Raw genomic sequence first — 21,684 nt, 5'->3', positions numbered from 1 at the left:
CTGAGAAGATAAGAAAAGGGTTATGGCACTCACAGAACTAATACCCAATACATATTTTAGAAGAAAAACACCAGTATAGGAAGGCATAAGCAGCTTAGTCAGTTTTAGTGCAGCAGTTGGTGTTATTCTTTCACAGTGTTTCATTTCCTGGCTCACTTATTTGTGGCTCAGATGTTTTCTGTGTGCAGTTTGCAGCATCTGCACATTCTTCCCATGTTCACTTGGGTTCTTCCTGAGTGTCTGTCCTCCTCACAGATCCACACACTTGCTAGCAGATGGATGGGCGATGCTAACCTTTCGCAAGACAAACTGGAATCCAGTCTATGGCTGCTTCTTGTCTTGTGCCTGCATTTTGTCAAGCTAGAATCTGGCCTACCCTGATAATAAATTAGACAAAGTGGTCAAGGAATATCTGGAGTAGTACAAAATCTTGTTCCCTACCCCTACAGTGCAAAATATTACACATATGTAACACCAAACCCTCACATATTCCATATATGTGTGCATGTCTTTAAATATGCACAAACTCTCTCTCTCTCTCTCTCACATGCACACACACACACACACACACACACACACACACACACACACACACACAAAAACATGCACGTGTCATATATATATATATATATATATAGGATCATTCTTTCATAGATTCATAGATTCTTAGATTCATGGATTCATATCTCCGCCTTTCAATCCACTGATGTCTGTGGTGGCTCGGAAGGTGTGGTCAGCCCCAGACACAGTGGAACCAACCCCCTGAAGACCCACAAAATTTATTACTGCACCACAAGAAAAGCAATTTCTGGTGAAGGGTGTTCCCGTTGATGCCATGGTGGTAGCAGCGGCCACAAAAAAGGAGTTGGCTGAAACTTCTTCATCTGTCCACAATCTAGAGCAGGACTATGGCAAAGCCAGAACCTATCCAACCACTCAATAAGTACCAGGTATAGAACCTCATCCTGAGAATGGGGTGGCAACCCATTGCATAATTCATACACATGTGTGAGTACCCTTACACCCACACACACACACACACACACACACACACACACACACACACACACACACACACACACACACACACACACACACACACACACACACACACACACACACACACACACAGATAGACAATTTAGAGGATCATCGATTCACCTACCACACATCTTTAAGATTTCAACAGAAATCAAAGCACCCAATGAAAAAACATGCAGACATAGAGAGGATGTGCAGACTGCACAGAAATCACCCAAACACTATGAGGGAACAATGCAACCACTGTGCTAGTGTGCCACTACATATGCCATATACTCACAGAAGCACTTTGTGTTGCAAACTATTTTATCTGTCCATAAGCTTCCTTACACAGGGTCATGATGAAGCCTATTTAAAGAGGGTGCAATTGGTTGTTTCTCAGCCAAGGGCACCAAACAACTGTTGGAGCCTTTGCAAGCCAACACACTAAGAGGGGAAGTCAACAATTATCTGGGACAGAAATCAATGCACAAACGTCCAGCTCAAAAAAGGGTAAACAGAAAGTGAAGAAAAAAATGACTGCACCTGCTGAAAAAGAGAATTTAGTTATGGATCCGCAGACACAGAGGTAACTCGGGAGGTGCAAGGTTGCTTGGATGAATGATTTCATCACACACACAAGCATTTACAGTAATTTATAGAAGCACTGAATGAAAGAGGGAGGTCTAGACTGTTTGATATAGTAAAGGGCTTGAATTTATCAATTGAGAAGGATTCTTAACAAGTTTCAAACTCTGCATGTATAAGTGAGGGCAATGTAGGTAGGAGCAGTTTTACCCAACTGCCATTAAGTGTTGAAAACACAGATGCAAGAACTGTAGTCCAGTTTGATAAACCACTGAATGAGACAAGTTTAATTATTCAACATATGACTGGGTATTTGAAGTTATCTTTTATATCACACATTATTCAGGAAGTGTCAAACAGTACAACACACTTCCATACCTCTCAACTGTCCAGATTTTCTCAGAATGTCCACATTTTTGCATCATATTTTTGGTCTGTTTCTCATAAAATCTGTAGTTTCAGGCAAATTACTGAGAACTGAAGTCATTAAATATTGACATACATTTGAGTTTCACACTTGTTTCACACTTCATATCCTTCAGAAGATGCATCATAACACAAATCCAAGTATTCTAGCAAAGTTCTAAGTTTATGAGTAATATTTAAAATCTGTCCCTATTTGTGGACCTTTGTCCTCCCATTATTTTAGGCTTTGTCCAGATTTCTTGCAATAAGAGGTTGAGAGGTATGACTTGAGCTTCTCCACATCCAGCTTCCCATACCATATCCTTGTAAGCTATAGCTCCCCACTATGACCAAGGATGTCCATACCACATACTTGAAAGTACTAGAAACACTCTCCCTTCAACCAGTCATGGGCAAATTTAATTACTTCAACATTAACTGGGAATCATATGCAACCTCAAACATGCAGGCAAGACTTCTCACCCTCTTAGTGCGAGGAATCAGGGCAAAGCCTAAGATATATATGTATATATATATATATATATATATATATATATATATATATATGTGGGTCTAGGACTATTCACTGAAAGCACATTTCACTGAAAAACACTTGACTGTGCACAATTCACTGAAAGCTTAATTCACTGAAAACACAATTCACTGAAACACATTTCACTGAAAGTTCTATATGGCCTTTTCCCCACTGTAGTGCGACACTGGAGTTAGTATATAAAGTAAGGGGAGGGTGTGAGGGGCACCGCCCCCCACATTGGGGGGTGTGGGGGGGTGTAGCCCCCTACCTATTTTAAATATTTTGAACTATATACATGGATACTTGCAATTCCAATAAATTACTCTTTTCTGAACTAATATATATCCAAACTATGTGGGGGGGGCTATGCCCCACACACACACACACACCCTTACTATATATACTAACTCCAGGGTTGCACTACAGTGGGGAAAAGGCCATATATAACTTTCATTGAAATGTGTTTCAGTGAATTGTGTTTTCAGTGAATTAAGCTTTCAGTGATTTGTGCACAGCCATTTAACTTTCAGTGAAATGTGCTTTCAGTGAATAGTCCTAGACCCACATATATATATATATATATATATATATATATATATATATATATATATATACATATATATCTTAGGCTTTGCCCTGATTCCTCGCACTAAGAGACCAAGACCCCAACTAACCTCACAATATTTAAAAATTATTCCAAGTCTGAATCTCTCCTACTAAGCGTCAGTCTAGCAAAATTCCAGGCCACCCAAACCCCAAGAACAGAGATGTCTGTGCAGAATTGTTGACAAAAAAAACACGTACATTCATGTAAACATCAGCAGAAACAGATGTACCTAACCAAAATAATCATAGGATAATGTCCAAAAACAAACTATCTTGGCAGAATTCCAGTGCAAATAGGTTGTATAACAAAAGAAAGAAAGACAATCATGTTCAAAAACAGGAAGGACATTGCCCAGCAAGATACAAATGCTCTCATCAATCTGAACAAGCAACTCAGAGGATTAATCACTTCCATCAAAGCCAGATTTGAAAAAAAATATCCTCCATGGCTAAGGACAATCATAAGGCTTCCCTCAGTTATTCTGCAACCTTAAAGCAACACTCAGCAATGTGTCGAGCTAATGGTGAATGGAGCTCCCTATATGGAGCCAAGAAAGATAGCAAATCTGCCTTAGCTTCAGCTTTACCCCCCATCACCACCAATCACTCCCCCAGGAAATACCCTCCGCCTCTTCTCCAACTACTATCACTTGGGAGCAGGTTCTCACTGCACTGTCTAAGGCCAACAACACTGCTTCAATGGGTCATGATAATATCCCAGGATGCCGCCTGAATAGATTGAAACATGACCTATCAGGCCCGCCAGAATCTCTCTTTAACCATAACTTCCAGACAGGCTTCATACCTAACAAATGGAGGATTGCAACAGTTATCCCTCCACACAAGGAAGGACCTTCTACAAACCCGAGGAACTACTGACCCAAAAGTCTGACTTGTCTCATATGCAAGGACATGGAAAGAATTATAATAGACCTAATAAACAATGACATAGGAAATTTACAGTCACTGCACCCTACCCAGTTTGGTTTTATCAAAGGCAGGTCATGCCTACTTAACCTGATGGACTTTGTCAAGATGATCACTAAAGCTATGGATGAGGGCAAAACAGTGCACACAGTCTACCTTGATCTGGCTAAATCATTCAATACAATACTCACCCGGGCATTGTAGATCTTCTTCTTCTTCTTTCGGCTTTTTCCCTTAGGCATAAGCCCATATGTCACCTGATAGATAGCCAACTGGTTCACTGATAGGCACGATGTTTTAGGATAGGGGAATCCAACTCCACAAAGAGGCTAGTCACTACTGGAGTCCCACAGGAATCAGAGCTACAGCCTCTTATTTTGGGCATCTACTTCTCTAAAGTCAAGGCAAATGTCAAGGGTCTTGGGCTGACCAAGTCTGCAGATGACTGAAAACTCAGCATAATCAGTGAATCAAGAGGGCCTGACACAAACAACTGGTGCCAGAGTCATGAACTAAAACTCAGTGTGAAAAAATGCATAGTAATACCCTTTGGAAAGATGACCACCCATCAAAATTACCACTTTGATAATACACCCCTAAAAGTAGATCCAGTTGTCAGGAATATGGGAAAGCATGCTGACAGTAACGTGATCTTTGACCACCACATGTCCACTGTAGTGATAAAAGCATTGTACAATGTACAACTTATAAGTAAGTAAGTGCATGGAATCCATGTGCAAGGAGGTCATTATTCTACTGTACTTGGCTCTCATCAGACCAGTCATCAAGTATAATGCACCCTTCAGCATGTACCTGACCAGGCACTTGCAACAGCTTGACAGACTTCAGAGGTTCCTCCTCACAAATAGAATGCAGGGAGTAAACAACAGGTCCTTTGCAGACTGTCTCAAAGGCCTATCCATGTATCCTGTCTCCTATAGACTGCTGCATGGCAATCTATGCCTAGCCTACAAGCCATCCACTGATCACATAATGACGGATCTGATGCACATCCGCAAAATAATTAGCATTAGAAATACCCCAGTCTAAGGACTTAATCCTCATCTGTGACATAAACAGGACATGTTGGAGGGACAGGTATATCTCTCAAATATTACCCCTTTTCTGGAGCAGTCTTCCCATCCATGTTAAGCAAAGCTCATCACTAACCCTGTTTAAAATAAATTGGATCAATGGATAGGTTGGCACCTACATCTCTAATGGGCAGGGGCAGCCTATGAATGCTTGATATGTAAAAGTCTATACCTCAGCTGTAAAATTCCATGGGCTATTGACAAGTTAGCAATATTTTGGTACATTTGGGGTAAGCTTGGCTAGGTTTACGAAGGCCTTTATGCCAACAGCCTAGTTACTATCTATGAACTTATAAAACATCTGGCACTGTAAGTGTATAAAAATATTTGATCCTATTAAACTGAAAGGGGTTCAGAGACTAATGGATGCAAAGATGCTGGGGCAAAAAAATCTAGTAGAAACATTGGCTGTACTTGGCATGCATCAGTCTAATCTAAAAATCTTAGAGTTTAGTCATGGCGGTAGACTTTATGCTTCTCCACACTCTGCTTCTAAATGCTGGCACAAAGAGGGTAAAGGTAGCATGGTTTCGAATAATACAGGTGACAAGGTTATTAATTTTGTAGTTATACAACTGGAGCATGGTAAGTCTTCCTTTCTGTGTTACTATAAATCCAACTCCTTTCAGAGATTCAGAAAAACTTACATGGGATCAAACACCCATAAAAATTGAACTTTTAGCATAAATATTGAAAGAATTCCCAAGAAGCAAGATATGGTTGAATTGATAAATGGTTTTAGGTTTGTTTGTTTTTTGTTTTTTTTTTTTAATCAAGTGTAATGTTTTTATGAACTCCCCATTCTGCAAAAAGGCTAAAGATGGTCTCCAGCCATTCTATGTGCTTTGTGTCTAGGCAGGTGTTTACTTAACCCAGGACAAGATAGAAGGCCCTACAAAACTGTTCACATTTTTTAGGACTTGAAAATAATGATGATTTGTCTTCCTTGTTTTGTTTGCCTCAGAACAAGTTTGAGAAGATTTCCTTTTGCATATTTTTTTCTTATCATCGAAGAAAGTTTATTAGGTCAGATTATGGTACACTGTGGTTTATTGGGTTTTACATGCAAAGCTATTGTACTAGATGGGGCTTTCATCAGATTGCTTGTCAACCTCTTGCGAGGTTGCTCGAGAAAAAAAAAAAAAAAAAATATATATATATATATATATATATATATATATATGTGTGTGTGTGTATAAAGTCAAGATCATCAGTGGGTTAAGAGTTGATTTACAGTTGTGGTCAAATTTTCTATTAGGTTTTAATGGCTTTTATTTTGGCAGGAAGATTGGGTGACCAGTGATTCTTTATAGCTATTTGTGGACACAGCAGGTGAGTTTGGTATGGGGCTTATTTTAATGGGCAGTGGTTTTCTGCTATTTAGCCTTAATCTTGATCAAAATATAGGAAGAAAGTCATCATATTTTTAGATACTGTGCCTGTTTGGGTAGCAGTACTTGTATGGTGGGACTAGTTGCAAAATAAGAAGGTGATTTTCAGATCAAACAATGCTGTCTGAGTTTTAGTTAAATCTTCTAAGTCATTTTGGCTTTGTTCTGTGGTAAGACTATTGGTTTTGTTGAGCATGCATATCAACCTGCCATTTTCTGCAAAGCACATACCTGGCAATCACAATGTTTTGCCTCATTTTCTATCTTATCTGTAGGTGTCAAAGTTCAGGCAATTGGCTCCTAACGTACCTCTGGTTCCCACTCACATTCCAGAGGAGTTGTGCTTACGTGAAGAAGAATAACAAGTAATATGTTGTGGAATTCAGTTTTAGGAAATTGTAGTTTTATTTGGATAATCAACTTCATTACTTTTCAGTATTAAAAGAAGAAGTATATTGTAAAATATGTGAATCTTGCACTGCCAGGAAGGAGGGGGCACAAGCAGCTGAGTGGCCTTTCCCCTTTGTTTTTCCCCCCCTTTCTTTCCCGGACCAGTACAAAACAAAATATGTATAAGAGTTGGTAATGTGCTTCATTTTGTAGTGTCCAGTTTTTGCCAAGGGGACAGTTTGGTTAGGCCACTTAGCTGCTAAGACAGGAATACTTGGAAGGCCTTTATGTCACACTACCCAGTCAAAATATGCCTTTGAAAAATGAGTGAGGTTGCTGTTCAAAGTTACATGGTTAATGTTTGATAAAATTCTGAGCTTTTACAGTACAAGTTGTGGCATGTAAATAGAGTACTGCGTGATTTTTGTCAAAGTTTATATGCAACTAAAATAAATGGTTGCAACTGCAAGAGGAGTCTTGTGTTTGTTTGGAATCGAGGTCTGGGACAACAATATATTTAGAAACACAAACAGCCTTTATCCAATGATGTAATTATCTAAATTACATAGAAGATTCTGATATGGCAGTTACCATTCAAAACTGATATTTAACCTCAGTAAAAGTATATCTAAGTTTCCTTAATGCTTTAAAAGTGAAATATAAACATGCCTACAATAACAAAATGTTACTTTCTTGCTACGCTATACATAGACATGTTTCACAAAATATTCTGTCAGGACTAAATGCTTAGAAAAATTGCCATTGTCTCAAGCTTCCCTCTTAGTTTTTGGCAAAAAAATAGGTTTTACTTTCATCTTAAATTATGTTGCTATTGAAGTTTGTCACAAACATTATGGCACTGTCTGATTATTCTGAGGAAAAATTACATGCAAAATGTAAAAAGCAATTTATGAAATAACTGGGGTTTATGAGGTTTGTAAAACCAGATTTCTGCGTTTAATCTTGTGGGATGCTATTCAAAAATGTCTTGAGCTTCATCCTTGGTCTGTCTCTAATTTTCCATCCTTTGTGGCTGTGCAAATTTTGATTATGAACACATTCCCATATATTACTGTGTGCAACTAAAATTCTTATTAACCCTGAAACAAATCAATGTATGATATAGTTTTGGTAAAACATTGACATCAACATGGAGGATTATGAGTGGGTCGCTAATTATAACTTATTATGTGTTTGAGACATGGATGTCAAGAAATTCATTCTCATTCCAATCATAATTTTTTGCAGTGCATGGAAATTTGTCTGCTCCATGTACTAGTAGACAGAGAAAAATTAAATAAAAAATGTGAAGTGCGTCTGCTTTGAAAGTCGGCAATGTAGTTTGGAACTGCTTTATATCTTTACATATTCCCTGTGTAAGGGAAGCATCTGGTTCCCAAATACATTTTACTGAATGTAATGCAGACAGCAGATTCTTCTTCTGCTTTTGTTATTTACACTGCAATATGAGTTATATAACACCCTGGTTCAGCGTTACTATAGTCCCAGATGTGATGTTAACAGCTGGGTTATTAATGTTGCATCTCACCCTATAGTTGCACTGAACCAGAATGTCATTTTACTGATATGGAAGTATAATAGCAGAGCTACATATACTACAAAGTCTTTACCATTTTGACTATGTCGTAACCAAAACAACTGCCTCATCATATTTGTTAAGATGCATTTCCCACTCAATGTGGATCTATACATTACAGTAAAAGTTACACTGAAAATGGTTATACTACAGCACACTGTTATCACTGCTATATACTGGGAGGTGCTTAATGGAGTCTGCCTGCTCAGGACATTTGCCATGTGGTGGAGATGATACTATTCCATATAGACAGCAAGATTTAAAAACATGAGGTCATGATAATATATGCATAACAGTAGTTACCAAAGGGCAATCAAAATTTCAAAAATCCAACTGGCAGTAGTAGGCATATTAAATATTATACAAAGACCCTTAAATAAATTTCATGAAATCCTGCAGTAAATCAATGCACCAGCAGTAGCTCACTTAAAAACATCATTTTCTCTTTGCTAGATTGCTTTCAAATAACAACACCAATTCTGCAAAATAATTTAAAAGGTCATTGCAGTAAAAAAAAAAAAAAAAAATAGCCCCCAAATCACCGTAAAAAAAAAAAAAAAAAAAAAAAAAAAACAGAAACCGTTCTAACCCTAAAATAGAAACTACTCTAAACCTGTACTAGGCAAGCCATAACTAAAACTTTAAATTCATTTAGTATTGCAATAGTCCACAATTATGTTGTAAAAATATGAAACAACCTCTCAATTACAATATGAAGTACAGCAAATAATAATGATTTCAGATCAGAACTAACATCTCACTTTATTTCACTGAGAACATACAGTTATATCAAAGGTATCATCTAACACTGCCACCTTACTTATAAATTACTTATAAAATGAAATATGCTGCACAAGTACAACCTCATCTGTAAGCGCTACTGTTTATTATCACAGTAATGTCACTTACTGATCTGAAATATTTGTATAAACTATTAACTGTTAAGTTGCAAAAAGAATCCTAACCAAAAATTGCATACACCTGCTTTTTGCATGTGGTATAGTACTCGAAACTATGGCCAGGACTATATCTGACTTAAAATAATATAATTATGAACTTTTTTCTCTCCAGGCCTCCAATGAAAATGGGCTACAAATTCTGATGGACAGCTCAGTAATCAAAGCATAAATAAATAAAATAAACAAATAAATACATAAACAAATAATTTATATGTGAATTAGGAACGTAGCATAAAGGGGAAAACAGCAGATGCATTCCTGGCCAACTTATAAATAAATGATGGCCTGCAAACTAATATCCTCTTTGTCATAGTGATGCACCATGATAATGCTGCCGTCTACTTCCCACTATCCCAAACACAAACAAGCATATCCTGACTGCTGCCCCCCCACCCCCCACCACCACCATCTCACTGATATAGTCCCTTTGTCATGAAGACACACAAAATATAAAAAATGTTGTCTCTCATCCTGCTCCTATTAGTTCCCCCTAGTTCCAATCACCCCCAAATATCATCCAATCCAACCTCCTCTATAACAAACTTCCTTTCTCCCAATCCATACCCCTCAACATTTTAGGACAATAATTCTGGACAAAGCCAAAAATAATAACATAGGCCCCAAATCAGGGAAAATTTTTAAATATTGTTTTTATAAACTTAGAAAGTTACTTGAATAACATGTTTTGCATTAGTATGCATTTTCAGAAGGATATGAAGTCTGAACTTAGTCTTTGATGATATGCCAGAAAACCACTTATTTTAGAAAGACCAGACCAAAACTATGATATAAAAATCATAATTCTACAAAATTCTAAACAGTTGAGAGGTATGCCCCAAAAAAAACATACCCTGGAACCATCCACCCTGATTCCTTATGCTGCACTCTTCCCCATTGCCATGCGATAAAAACATAAGAACTCATCAGTGAACAATATTGAGACATTTCAGGCAGGGCTAACCAACCGTGGCTCTAAATCATTGTTACTATTGAACTGACACTTTGACCTCATTTGCAAAAATGGGAAAAGGGGTTGTGAATCTATGGCAGATATTCAATATTCACTCTGGAACTATGAGCTGAGTAATGATACTTTTTTTCCTGCCACAAGGGTAATTATTCTCCTGAAACAGTGAATTAATTTTAAAATTAAAATACCAAAAGCGGTATTTGTGAAAGGATGCTATTTCTGATGAAGATAGAAAATGTGCCTTTTTAGACAGAAGCACAGGAAATAAGTGTTTGTGTAGGCTAATTTAGAGTTTCTTTGTATATCTGCACTTAAACAAGCATGTGTTTGTATGTGTGTGTTTGCTTGTGCATGCACATGTGTCTGTCTGACTGTGTGTGTGTGTGTGTGTGTGTGTGTGTGTGTGTGTGTGTGTGTGTGTGTGTGTGTGTGTGTGTGTGTGTGCATGCGCACTCTTTCTCCTGAGGTGTAGCATCTTCAACGCTGAGAATATTTGTTATGGGGTACCAGGGCACAGCAGCCTACAAATGAGCTGTGGTGTTCTCTTTGTTTCTTCAGACATTTGCTGCTTTGGATTTCAGTAAAAGCAGTCTTCCCTCACAGAGGTTTCATTTCTGATTTGGCAGATATATATTTTCAATCTGTAAATAAACAGATGAAAAAATACACTATCTAAAAATGAAAACACACATATATGAAGTGCAGATCCACCACCCCATCCCACCCCACCCAGAATTAATACTACAGAATGTTTATCAAAATGTATACATTCACTATTCAACTCAAAGAACGGCAACAATAATTGGTTATGTGGTTTAGAGCGATGAAGCTCTGACTATGACCCAGAGGACCTAAGTCAGTATAGCAGCTTGGATGCTGTCTTTGCCAGTGCACCCATCCTGAGTGGAGGGAGAGGTGAGTCCTGGTCACCTGTGCACCCATGGAGGGGGAAGCTTGCATGTTACCCATGCACTGAGAAATGGCGCTTGGGATCCCAAGACAGTAATGTCAGTTCACAGAGACCATATATGCACATATCAGGGAGGGATAGGTACTAATTACAAATGTCCTAGATGCTTATCCTTGTGAAGGCCTTAGGGGATGGAACCTTGCAGCCATATTAGGAGAAGTTGTGGCAGCTGAGATTGGGACAGGGCAAGAATTCTGGAGGCAGTGTTAGCCCCTCCCCATGGATGGTATAAGTCTCTCTCCTCTGCATTCCTTGGGTCACTAGTTCTGATGCCCTGCTGGAGAGGTGACACTACAATAGGGTGAATGGTCTGAGAATGGCTGAGGCACTAACAGTCCTCATGGACGCCTGGATGATGCCTCCCTGAATGGTTCTTCCCTCTTTGCTGAGGAAGTACAGTTCAGGGGGACAAATGATCTCAAGTTCAACTGGAGAGGTTTAATAGTCAGTAGACAATTCTTAGAAAAAAAAACTGCAACCTGTCATAAGTGCTACAGTGCATTCCAATAAAGTTTCTGGCTCCAGTAAAATCTATAAGAATTTTAAAACTCCCAGTTGTGTTGTCTTTTTTAATACCTCAAATGTTTATAACACCAGCAAAGAGAACCTATCTCATGAACTGTGTAATGGTTACTACTCAAGTAGTTCTATTCTACAGTTTAATTTCACAGTCATCCAGCCAACATTTCAAAATTCATATAAACGTAAATTTCACATCCAAGACAAAAATATGAAAATAAAGTTATGTTTTACTTGATTTGTGACATTAGCAGTCATTACTTTGAATGATACAATAATTTTGATGTAAGATAAACAAAACGTAACATTTTGGTAGTGAACATCAATAAAATAGCACATCAGCCATAACCAAAATCCTAACATAAATGTATATCTAAGGTCCTTAAATATATATATAACTTCTATCAAATAGGAATTGTTTTACATCAAAATATTAAGACAGATACATCTTAACAATAGCTCTCAACCAATCAGGGCCAAATTTCAACTGAATCAGGGACAAATCCAGAAAAAAAAAATCAGGGACACTTTTAAAATATTAGTGCTATTTTACTTGAGACATTGACAGAAGTTAACATTCTAACATAATGCGAAAAGGTAGTGCATTTGTTAAATTGCATCGGCGTTTTATAGTTAGTTGAAGCATTCTTCAAGTAGCATACCTTATTTTATAATTTAAATAAACGAATGAATTGAAAACAGTGCATTTTTTCCCCACGAGGCTAATTATTCTCTCCAGAGGTAGTAGATGAATTCTAAAATTACAGGAATAAAAACTCTGTGGATTATATATACCTCTCAACCTCTAAGCACTGAAAATCTTAACAGTGGCCTTTGACAACTGGTCGTTGCAAAGTGTTCCAAAAAGAAGCACTTTCTTGTTTTTTTTTTTTTTGTTTTTTTTTTTTCAGAAGAAAATGTTTTCTGTTAACAGACTCCATGCTGTTAGTGACGATGAATCTTTATATATAATTGCTATCCTTATTTAGTAATGTGTGTACAATTAAACTGGTCTTGTTTCATAAGGAACATCAGCAAGATTAGAAGGAACACAGCCAAATTTGAGGGCCAAAAATCATATCAGATGAGAGGATATACGTTTGCCTATTCTTAATAGGATCAGTTTGTTAGCAGCTAAGCAATGCCTTCCTATCATCCTGAACAAGCTACTCCCCCCCCCCCCCCCCCCCACCACCACCATTACATTTCCCGGTCCACTATCTAGCTGAGGAAATCTGGACTAAGTGGCAGCGGAAGACTGCACTGTTTATTTTAGGCGTGTTGCATAGTGCTGCACACTAGCCAGCAACATCATCCCGATCATGAAAAGGAATGGCTTTGCATGTGGGTATACCATGCCGTATTCTGCTGAATGTATTAAATGTTATCCTCATTAATTCTCATAGTACGTGCAGCCGGCAATCAGGAGTACAGCCAGTGGTGCCAATCTGCACACCAAGCTAATTCTCCCTAGCGCCCACCCCCAAGAAACTGCTCATCTTTCTCTGGCACATATAGATTGATAAATAGACAGACAACGAAAGATGCAGTACAAGCTAAAAAAAAAATACACCAGAGCATTTAGTTACGTGCATGTCATTACCTAGTTACAGTTTCTCGGGATCAAGTTACTTTATTTGCTTCCTTATTTGTAATCTTTTCGATTTTCCATGCGTTTTAAAACAGAAGAGTTTCTGCCCGTGACTTTGTCAGGAAAAGAATGTTGCCCCTCACTAATTATTTGTGCACCCTGACCGTCACCTACACGGTACACGTTTGGCTTCTTTCATTCCTGCACTAAGTGCGTAACAAGCCCTTCTGGAGTTTGGGGTGCGCAGCGCAGGAACTTAACTGGAGGCTATGGCCATCACGCTGTCAAAGTGCAGTGGAAAGTGTAGGAACAGAGCAGTAACTGCAATGACCAGCAACCCTGCAATTTTAGAATTTAGTCATAGTATAAGAAGTATACAGTGGCTTAATTTTATCACAATCTTGACATGCAAGTATCAAATATCCAGACTCACTCCATGACCATTCTTGGAAAAACGTCACTTCATTTCGCCAAGAACCAGCTACCCGATCTTTTGTTAAAATGTACTTAACTTTAACAGCAGTTTGGTACTCACTGAAAGTCAAGACTATCGCACAGATAATACAAGGGATTTTCCAGCTGGCCATTCTCTTGTGGTAAGCAGCGTCACACGGTTCCGTAGTCCCCAGGGAAGTCGGTTCACGTACCTCTTCACTTTTCCTGGGTGACGGGTCGTAAGACAAGGGGAACCAGAGTTACCCAAAGTTAGTTTTCAGCGAGCAGCATCTCAATCTGAACAAAGTTCTTGGCCAAGTTTTGCGGAGGAGGCGGATCCAGCTGTTTCCCATCCAGCTATGCGTGGGGGGTCTACCGAGGAGATGAAATGTATGAACATAGTCAAAGTGATCTGAAGTTACAGTGTTCCTTTTCTAAAAGGGGCGAAAACTAGAACCAGAGTCTGAATCACTTTGGGCATAGAAAGTGGATGTGGCTTTGGATAGGAGGGTCCCCGCAAAGCAGCCCCCCCCCCCCCCCCCCCCCCCACAGCAGCTGCAGCAGAGTAATGTGAATTAGGCAGGAAGTAAAGCACAACGAAAATGACAATTTGCCGAAATAACTGATCAACTGGCCCATGTGTCCAGCTTAATTTAATTTTATCGCAGCTGCTTGCTTTTGTTTTTCGAAGTTACAGTATGCCCTAGTGCAAGTCATGTAACTTACCTGGGGGACCTTACCCAGCTTAAGTTAAAAGTCATAGATGCAAGATGCACACTGCTGCTATATTGTTTAATTCAGCAGCTGTGTGGGTGATTGTCTTCCACAATAGTAGCGCCCCCATTCCTGTAATTCATATTATATTTCATAGTGTCAGATCTTTTATTGTTTTTCTGGCCACAATCAAATCAGAGTATCTGACAAGTGAATCGTCTGTTTGTGTCACTGTACAGCTTGTCTGAACTTCAATAATACCATGATTTGAATACTGCATGAACCTCAAAGAATTTTACAGATAAAGCCAGGTTTTCAGTATTGACTGAATTCACAAGATTATTTTGCAGCTACGGATATCTAACTTATTCTGAATGAATATGGTACTAAACATAAACTAGGGAAATATTTGCATTAAGGGCATAGTTAAATGTTATTAACTATGTTTACAATTCAGCAGTAGGGCTGCAAAAGCAACCTCTAGTTTAATAAGATCCATATGTGCAGTGGTAGCACTAAAATAAATATGAGGAAAATACTAGGCTTCAGCAGAAAATAAAAAGTGAAAGATGAGGTTATGGCATTTATATTTGACCTTCAGCAATCTTGCCAAAACGTTTGAGCTTATGAGGTCTTCATGCAAAGTTTCAGGCTCTATAAACAAAATGTTTATCTTAGAATCTCTTTATACAGTATGGTGGTACAGAAGGACAGATGTCAGATTTATTATGCATTTCAGTATGCTTGAATTGATGTTTCCCACTAACAGTTTTCATTCTTCTGTGCTTAACACACATTCCCTGAGACATGGAAAAGGGCCATCATTTTACTTTGCATAAAAATGTACCAATTCTGTCCTTGAAAGCTACTTCTTTACAAACATGTTCTACACCCTCATCAAGAAAAAAGTTGATTTATAAGCAGAGATCCACTTCTTGTCAGCAGAATTGTATTTGTAATGTAAAGCTGGCGCAGAGGGCTACATTTGTGAGCTGTAGTTCCTGTGGCATATGGTTTGCTTCCCTCAGCAATCATTTATCTTTTGTCTGACATTGAGCAAGTCATTTAACCAGAAACTGGTCACAGGTCACCCCTGAAAATGGACTGTGTGTCCAGTGGGCCTGCTTCCTTAACAAATGGGTATTTATTTTACATGATGTCATAGCAAAGCATGAGAGAGACTCTTACAGCCATGATGATGTTTGCCATTCTATTAATGTGGTTTTAGAAAATGGTTTATCAAGATTTTGAAGTGTATATAGTTAGAAGAAGGACATGATGCTCGAATTATTTGTCAGACTGTGTGGGGAATGCATTTTCATCTTATTTGTGTGTCAAGAAGTATATTTTAGGAGAACGTCAGGATTTGGATATGGTCGACATAGACAATATCCAGGAAAGTCTGAACATATGCATATCCATTCAACTTTCCATACAAGTGCTGCTTTGTCTGTAGCTTTAACCATCCTGTATATGTATCCCCATGCATGGGCCCCCTCAAATTATCTATGGTATGATCCCAGTTATTCTCATTAGGGTTAATATATAATTATGGACCATGAGATGGATAAGCCCAATCTATAACCAAATAGGATAGGTTATTCAAGCACAAACAAAGAAATTAGCTAGGCTTAAAATGGTTCACAAGGGCAGCTAGCCTGGCACTTACCTATGAACCTATAAAATGATTTCCTCCATTGTTGTATAAGGAAGAGAAAAATACATCATCCCTCCCAGAGGTATCTTCATTCCTTACAGCATGTGAAGCCTGTTAGAATCAATAACGTCTGACCACTATGACCATGTACAACTAAATTTAATGAATGAGAATACACACACACACACACACACACACACACACACACACACACACACACACAAGGGAGTGCTTAATGTGGTTGACAGGCTGTAAAGGCAAAATCCGTTTTCTTACATACTTTAGCAAAAACAGATGGTCGACAGGCATAGCTAGCTTTAGGTGAATTTGCAACCTAGGCAAAGGGGCTCCACAGCACCCACCCCCACTAACCACTGCCCCCAACACATCAACTTATGCCCTTGCCCTAGCTTACCCACACCATCCAGATTACTTTTTTCTTCTTTTTTTCACACTCTGTCTTACTCTTCATTTTCCTCCATTCATTCATGCAGTGAAGGCTGCACTCTAATAACTGTGGAGGAAACAAGTGCATTATGTTAGAAGACTAGTCATGAGGGGTTCTACCAGATGTTTTTGAGGTGAATTTTTTAAAACAACCTTTTCATGCAATGATGGCCTGAAAAAAATCATGATTAAGGGTAGACATTCAGCCTTGCTCTTCAACTTTGGTTTCCCTGAATCCTTTCAATACACATAACTGAGCAAGACTGCACTGTAATAACTGTGGTGTAAATAACTTCATTAAGCCAGGAATTCACAGGTTTATAGGTAGGTACTAGGCTATCGGCCTATGGCCTAAGTAAGCCTAGCCAACAAGGTTCTACGGCTTACGCCACCCAAGAAAGTTATTTTCCTGTGCCCCTGTCAAGCAGAGTGGAAACTATGGTATTATGAATGCTCTGAAATGCATTTTAAGGCTTTTTTTCCAGCTTTTTGATCCAATGATGGGCTGAATAAAAAATCATACATAAGGAAAGATATTCAATGTTACTTTTTTATTTCAAGGACGAAAGGAGTTTTATCCAAGGCTTAATATTCAAAGTTGACCAAATTGCAGTATACAATAAATGGAGAGGACTTGGGATGATATGTAAATCATATTTTGAAATAGTCTCTGCCTCCTGACCCCATCTTAAAAACGACAGCCAATTTTTGTGTATCCCCCTATGGTGTTAATCTGGGATGAAAATTAAGGGATACATGGCCATAATTGTATATTTCATGTTGCTACTATCACATGTATACACAGCATGCCTCCCCACCCCTTCCAAAAAGACAGCCATCTTTTGTGTACCCTTGTGAAGACAGACTTGGAGAAAACTGAAAAAAAAAAACAGATCATATTTACTGTCAGACATATATAAACAGAATACATCCATACTCTCACTTAAAAGACAGTCACATGTGTACCTCTCCTCTACAAGCTTAGTGACCCTCTGTGCACCCTTCTGAACTTTGTAAGGAAGTTTAAAGAAATAATGATCAACTGTTCCCAGCCCAATACAAGGGAGTAACCTCTGAGGTTTGGAAGAAAAGTTAATGAAATTATGACATCTTCCCTGGCTCCACACAAGCTTCCTTGATCTTTGTTGTACAGTGTACACCCTCTGAACAAGAGTAGTTTTACACTAGGTAAGGTTCAGGGCAGAGGCCACAAGTAAGCCAATGCCAAAATACACTTATACAGCCTTGGTGTGGGGGCCGCCAGCGTTTTTATCCCTATATATATATTTAGATATATATATATATATATATATATATATACATATATATATATATATATATATATATATATATATATACACACACACACACATATATATATATATATATATATGTATATAGGTTTACTATCAAACTGTTGAGATGACTTACCTCGCCCATTCATATCACAACCCAGAAGAACACAAAAAATCACTCCGATTGCTTACAATGTCAATTCTTTCAAAGGAAAGAATCAACATTTGACTGCTCACCATCCAGAAAAATACATCCACTACAAGGTGGAAATTTTTCTACTGTTTTGCAGGGGGCAAGCCCCCCTGCACCCCCCCCATGTGGGGGGCTGTGCTGCCCACATCCCCTGCTACTTATATAGTCTAACTCCAAGATTGCACGACAGTGAGAAAAAGTGTAATTTTCCCGATCCCCACTGTAGGGCAATGCACTTCAAAACACAGATGCTCCAAACTGTGAGCACAGCCTCTGTATCGACATTTCAAACTCAACAGGAATTGTGTTCACAGTTTTGTCACTCTGCCACTCCGTGTTCGTCCTTCTCACTGTCGAAGGAAGTCACCTCAACATTTTAATAGTAAACATATATATAATATATATATTTTATATATATTTTATATATATATATATATATATATATATATTTCATATATATATATATATATATATATATATATATATATATATATATATTTCAAGAGAGAGAGCGATGATTGTTTAAACTGAATAAGTAAAATGAGGGTCAGATAGCTTAATTCAGACAACCTCCTACCAAGCAGTTATATCCATTTCTATGTACAACTGAGACATTGGATTGTGATAAGAAGATGGCTGTGTAATGCATTTCCATCTTTGTTCCAAACAAAACATTGCCACAAATTAAAATATTTAGAGTTTCTTCATACAAATCACACTAGTCCAGCAAAACAAGAAAAATAAGCAAACAACAGGCAACTAGTCCTTTTCCTCCACAAACAGCTCCAGCAATTATACCTACTATGTCTCCGCATATCAAGTGTCCAGTTAAATAGTCCAGCTCATTTCTCATTAATTCACACTAGTCTTGCAAAGCCAGATAGAAATGTCAAGAGAATTAGTTACTTTCATCCAGCTAACCTCAGCCCCCACCCAGTAGTTATAACCACAACATCTGAGTGTTATATCATATTATTTCTTTTAAATTGCACCACACAAATAAGTTGTCACACATTAACATATTCCAAGTTGCTCCACAAAAATCACAAAACCAGAAATATTGCCAAAAATATCTGATTGATCACTGCCAACATCATTAAAAAAATACTTACCTCACAGTTTCTGTCCATTCATTTCATGTGTGTGTGTGTGTGTGTGTGTGTGTGTGTGTGTGTGTGTGTGTGTATAATTGCATAAATATTTATATTATATATAGATACATACACACGCACAGATATATACATACACATATACATACATACATATATATATATATATATATATATATATATATATATATATATATATATATATATACACACATGGGTCCCCTTCAGATGGTGGAACTTTTAAAAGCTAAACTTTCCTATGGCTGAGACCATATGATTGAACTTTTAAAAGTTTGAACGGTCTGAATGGGGATCTCCATAGAGAGCGGAACAGGAAGATTTCCCTTAACCACTGCAATGTAGTGCGATCTTGGAGTTCGTATATTTAAATAGCAGGGGTTATGGGGGGTATAGGAGGCCTTGCCCCCTGCTAGCACTGTTTAGTTTTTTTTTTTGTTTGTTTATTTATTTTTTTCACATCGTCGAACATTCAAATGTTCGATCATATGGTCTCGGCCATATGAAAGTCGAATATTTGGATGTTCGATTATGTGAAGTAGATCCATATACACACACACACACACACACATATATATATATATATATATATATATATATATATATATATATATATATATTTATATATACATATATATACACACACACACACATTTATATACATATACATATATATATATATATATATATATATATATATATATATATATACACACACACACACACACACAGATACAAAAAAAAGTAGAGGCTAGCAGTTCGATTATCATCCTATTGAAGGACCAGGTGATCAGAGAACTAAGAAGACGTTGCTCTACAAAAGTGGTGGGGCCTGATGGCATTAGGCCCCAGGTGCTTAAGACCTGTGTCTTGCAGCTTGGAGGGGTGCTACTCAGGATTTTCAACTTGAGCATCAGTATCAATAGGGTACCTGTGTTGTGGAAAACATCCTGCCTGATTCTGGTGCCAAAGAAACCACGCCTGGGGGATACTTCAGATTACAGTCCTGTGGCACTCACTTCACACTGCATGAAAGTCCTTGAGAGGGTGTTCCAGGAAGTACTTCACCCAAGGTCAGGTCAGAACTTGACCCCCTTCAGTTCACATACCAGGAGAAGATAGGGGGTTGAAAGTGCCATTATTCACTTTATACCTAGAGCATACAGTTACCTGGACAAACCAGGAGGATCTCTCAGAATCATTTTCTTCAACTTCTCAAGTGTCTTTAACACCATCCAACCAGACAGGCTGGGGAGTAAACAGTCAGCAATGAATGTGGATGCTCCCATAGTTTCATGGATCCTGGTTTATCTGACCAATAAGCCCCAATATGTGAAACTGCAGGAATGCATGTCCAACATAGTGCTTTGTAGCACTGGAGCACTGCAGGGGACAGTTTTATCACCTTTCCTTTTCACCCTTTATACCACAGACTTCAGTTATAACACTTAGTGCTGTCACCTGCAAAAATTCTCGGATGACTCGGTCATAGTAGGAAATATCAGGCATGGAGACTAGGAGGAATACAAGAGGGTGGTGGACAGCTTTGTCAGCTTGAGTGAGATTAATCAGTTGCAGCTGAACATCAGTAAAATGAAGGAGCTGACAATAGATCCAGGGAGATCAAGATCTTGTCCCCTGATGACCCCTCTGTCAATTAGAGGGGTCAGGACTACAGGTATTTGGGGGTGCTCCTGGACAGTAAGCTGGACTGGTTCAAAAACTCGTAGGTGGCATATAAAAAGGTTCAGAAGAGGCTGCACTTACTACAAAGACTCAGATCCTTTGGAATCAGCAACACTATGCTGTGGCTGTTCTATGAGACAGTGACGTGCTGGGGTAGTAGCATAAAGAAGGCTGAGGCAAACAGACTCAATAAATTGGTAAGGAAAGCTAGCTCAGTAGTTGGAGAAGAACTGGACACCCTGGAAACCATGGCTGAGAAAAGAATGTTAGCATAACTAAAGTCCATCATGGAAAATATTGACCATCCACTCAACAGAGTGGTGGCTGGACAGAGAAGTTCCTTTAGCAGAAGACTGACAAGCATAAAGTACTCCACTGAACTTCACAGGAAAGCCTTCCTGCTCACAGCCATCAGACTCTATAATGCCTCCTACAGTCTTAGCACCACCCCCACTACTAAAAGAGACCACATAGTGCAGTGTTAATCTTTTACCCATGTTTTTTTTTGTTTGTTTTGTTTTTCCCCATCCTTTTTATCCCTCTTTTATCTATTTTTTCAGTGCAATAT

At 38.4% G+C, this 21,684-nt stretch overlaps 1 protein-coding gene across 1 annotated transcript in view; it reads right to left on the bottom strand.

Annotated features, from left to right (window-relative positions):
- LOC122804856 (TGF-beta receptor type-2-like) overlaps positions 1–14,488 on the bottom strand; it is a 1,261,414-nt gene extending 1,246,926 nt beyond the window's left edge. Inside the window, exon 1 of the mRNA XM_044075019.1 lies at positions 14,098–14,488. Within this exon, the coding sequence (XP_043930954.1) occupies positions 14,098–14,149 (52 nt within the window). The 5' untranslated portion in view covers positions 14,150–14,488. The remainder of the gene's footprint in view (positions 1–14,097) is intronic.
- Between the last annotated feature and the right edge of the window lie 7,196 nt (positions 14,489–21,684).

Source organism: Protopterus annectens, chromosome 6.part0 (genome assembly GCF_019279795.1).
Source record: "Protopterus annectens isolate FY-2018-M chromosome 6.part0, PAN1.0, whole genome shotgun sequence".
Classification (NCBI taxonomy): Eukaryota; Metazoa; Chordata; order Ceratodontiformes; family Protopteridae; genus Protopterus; species Protopterus annectens.
Note: the sequence above shows the minus strand (reverse complement) of the source record. Positions and strands in the feature narration are given on the sequence as shown.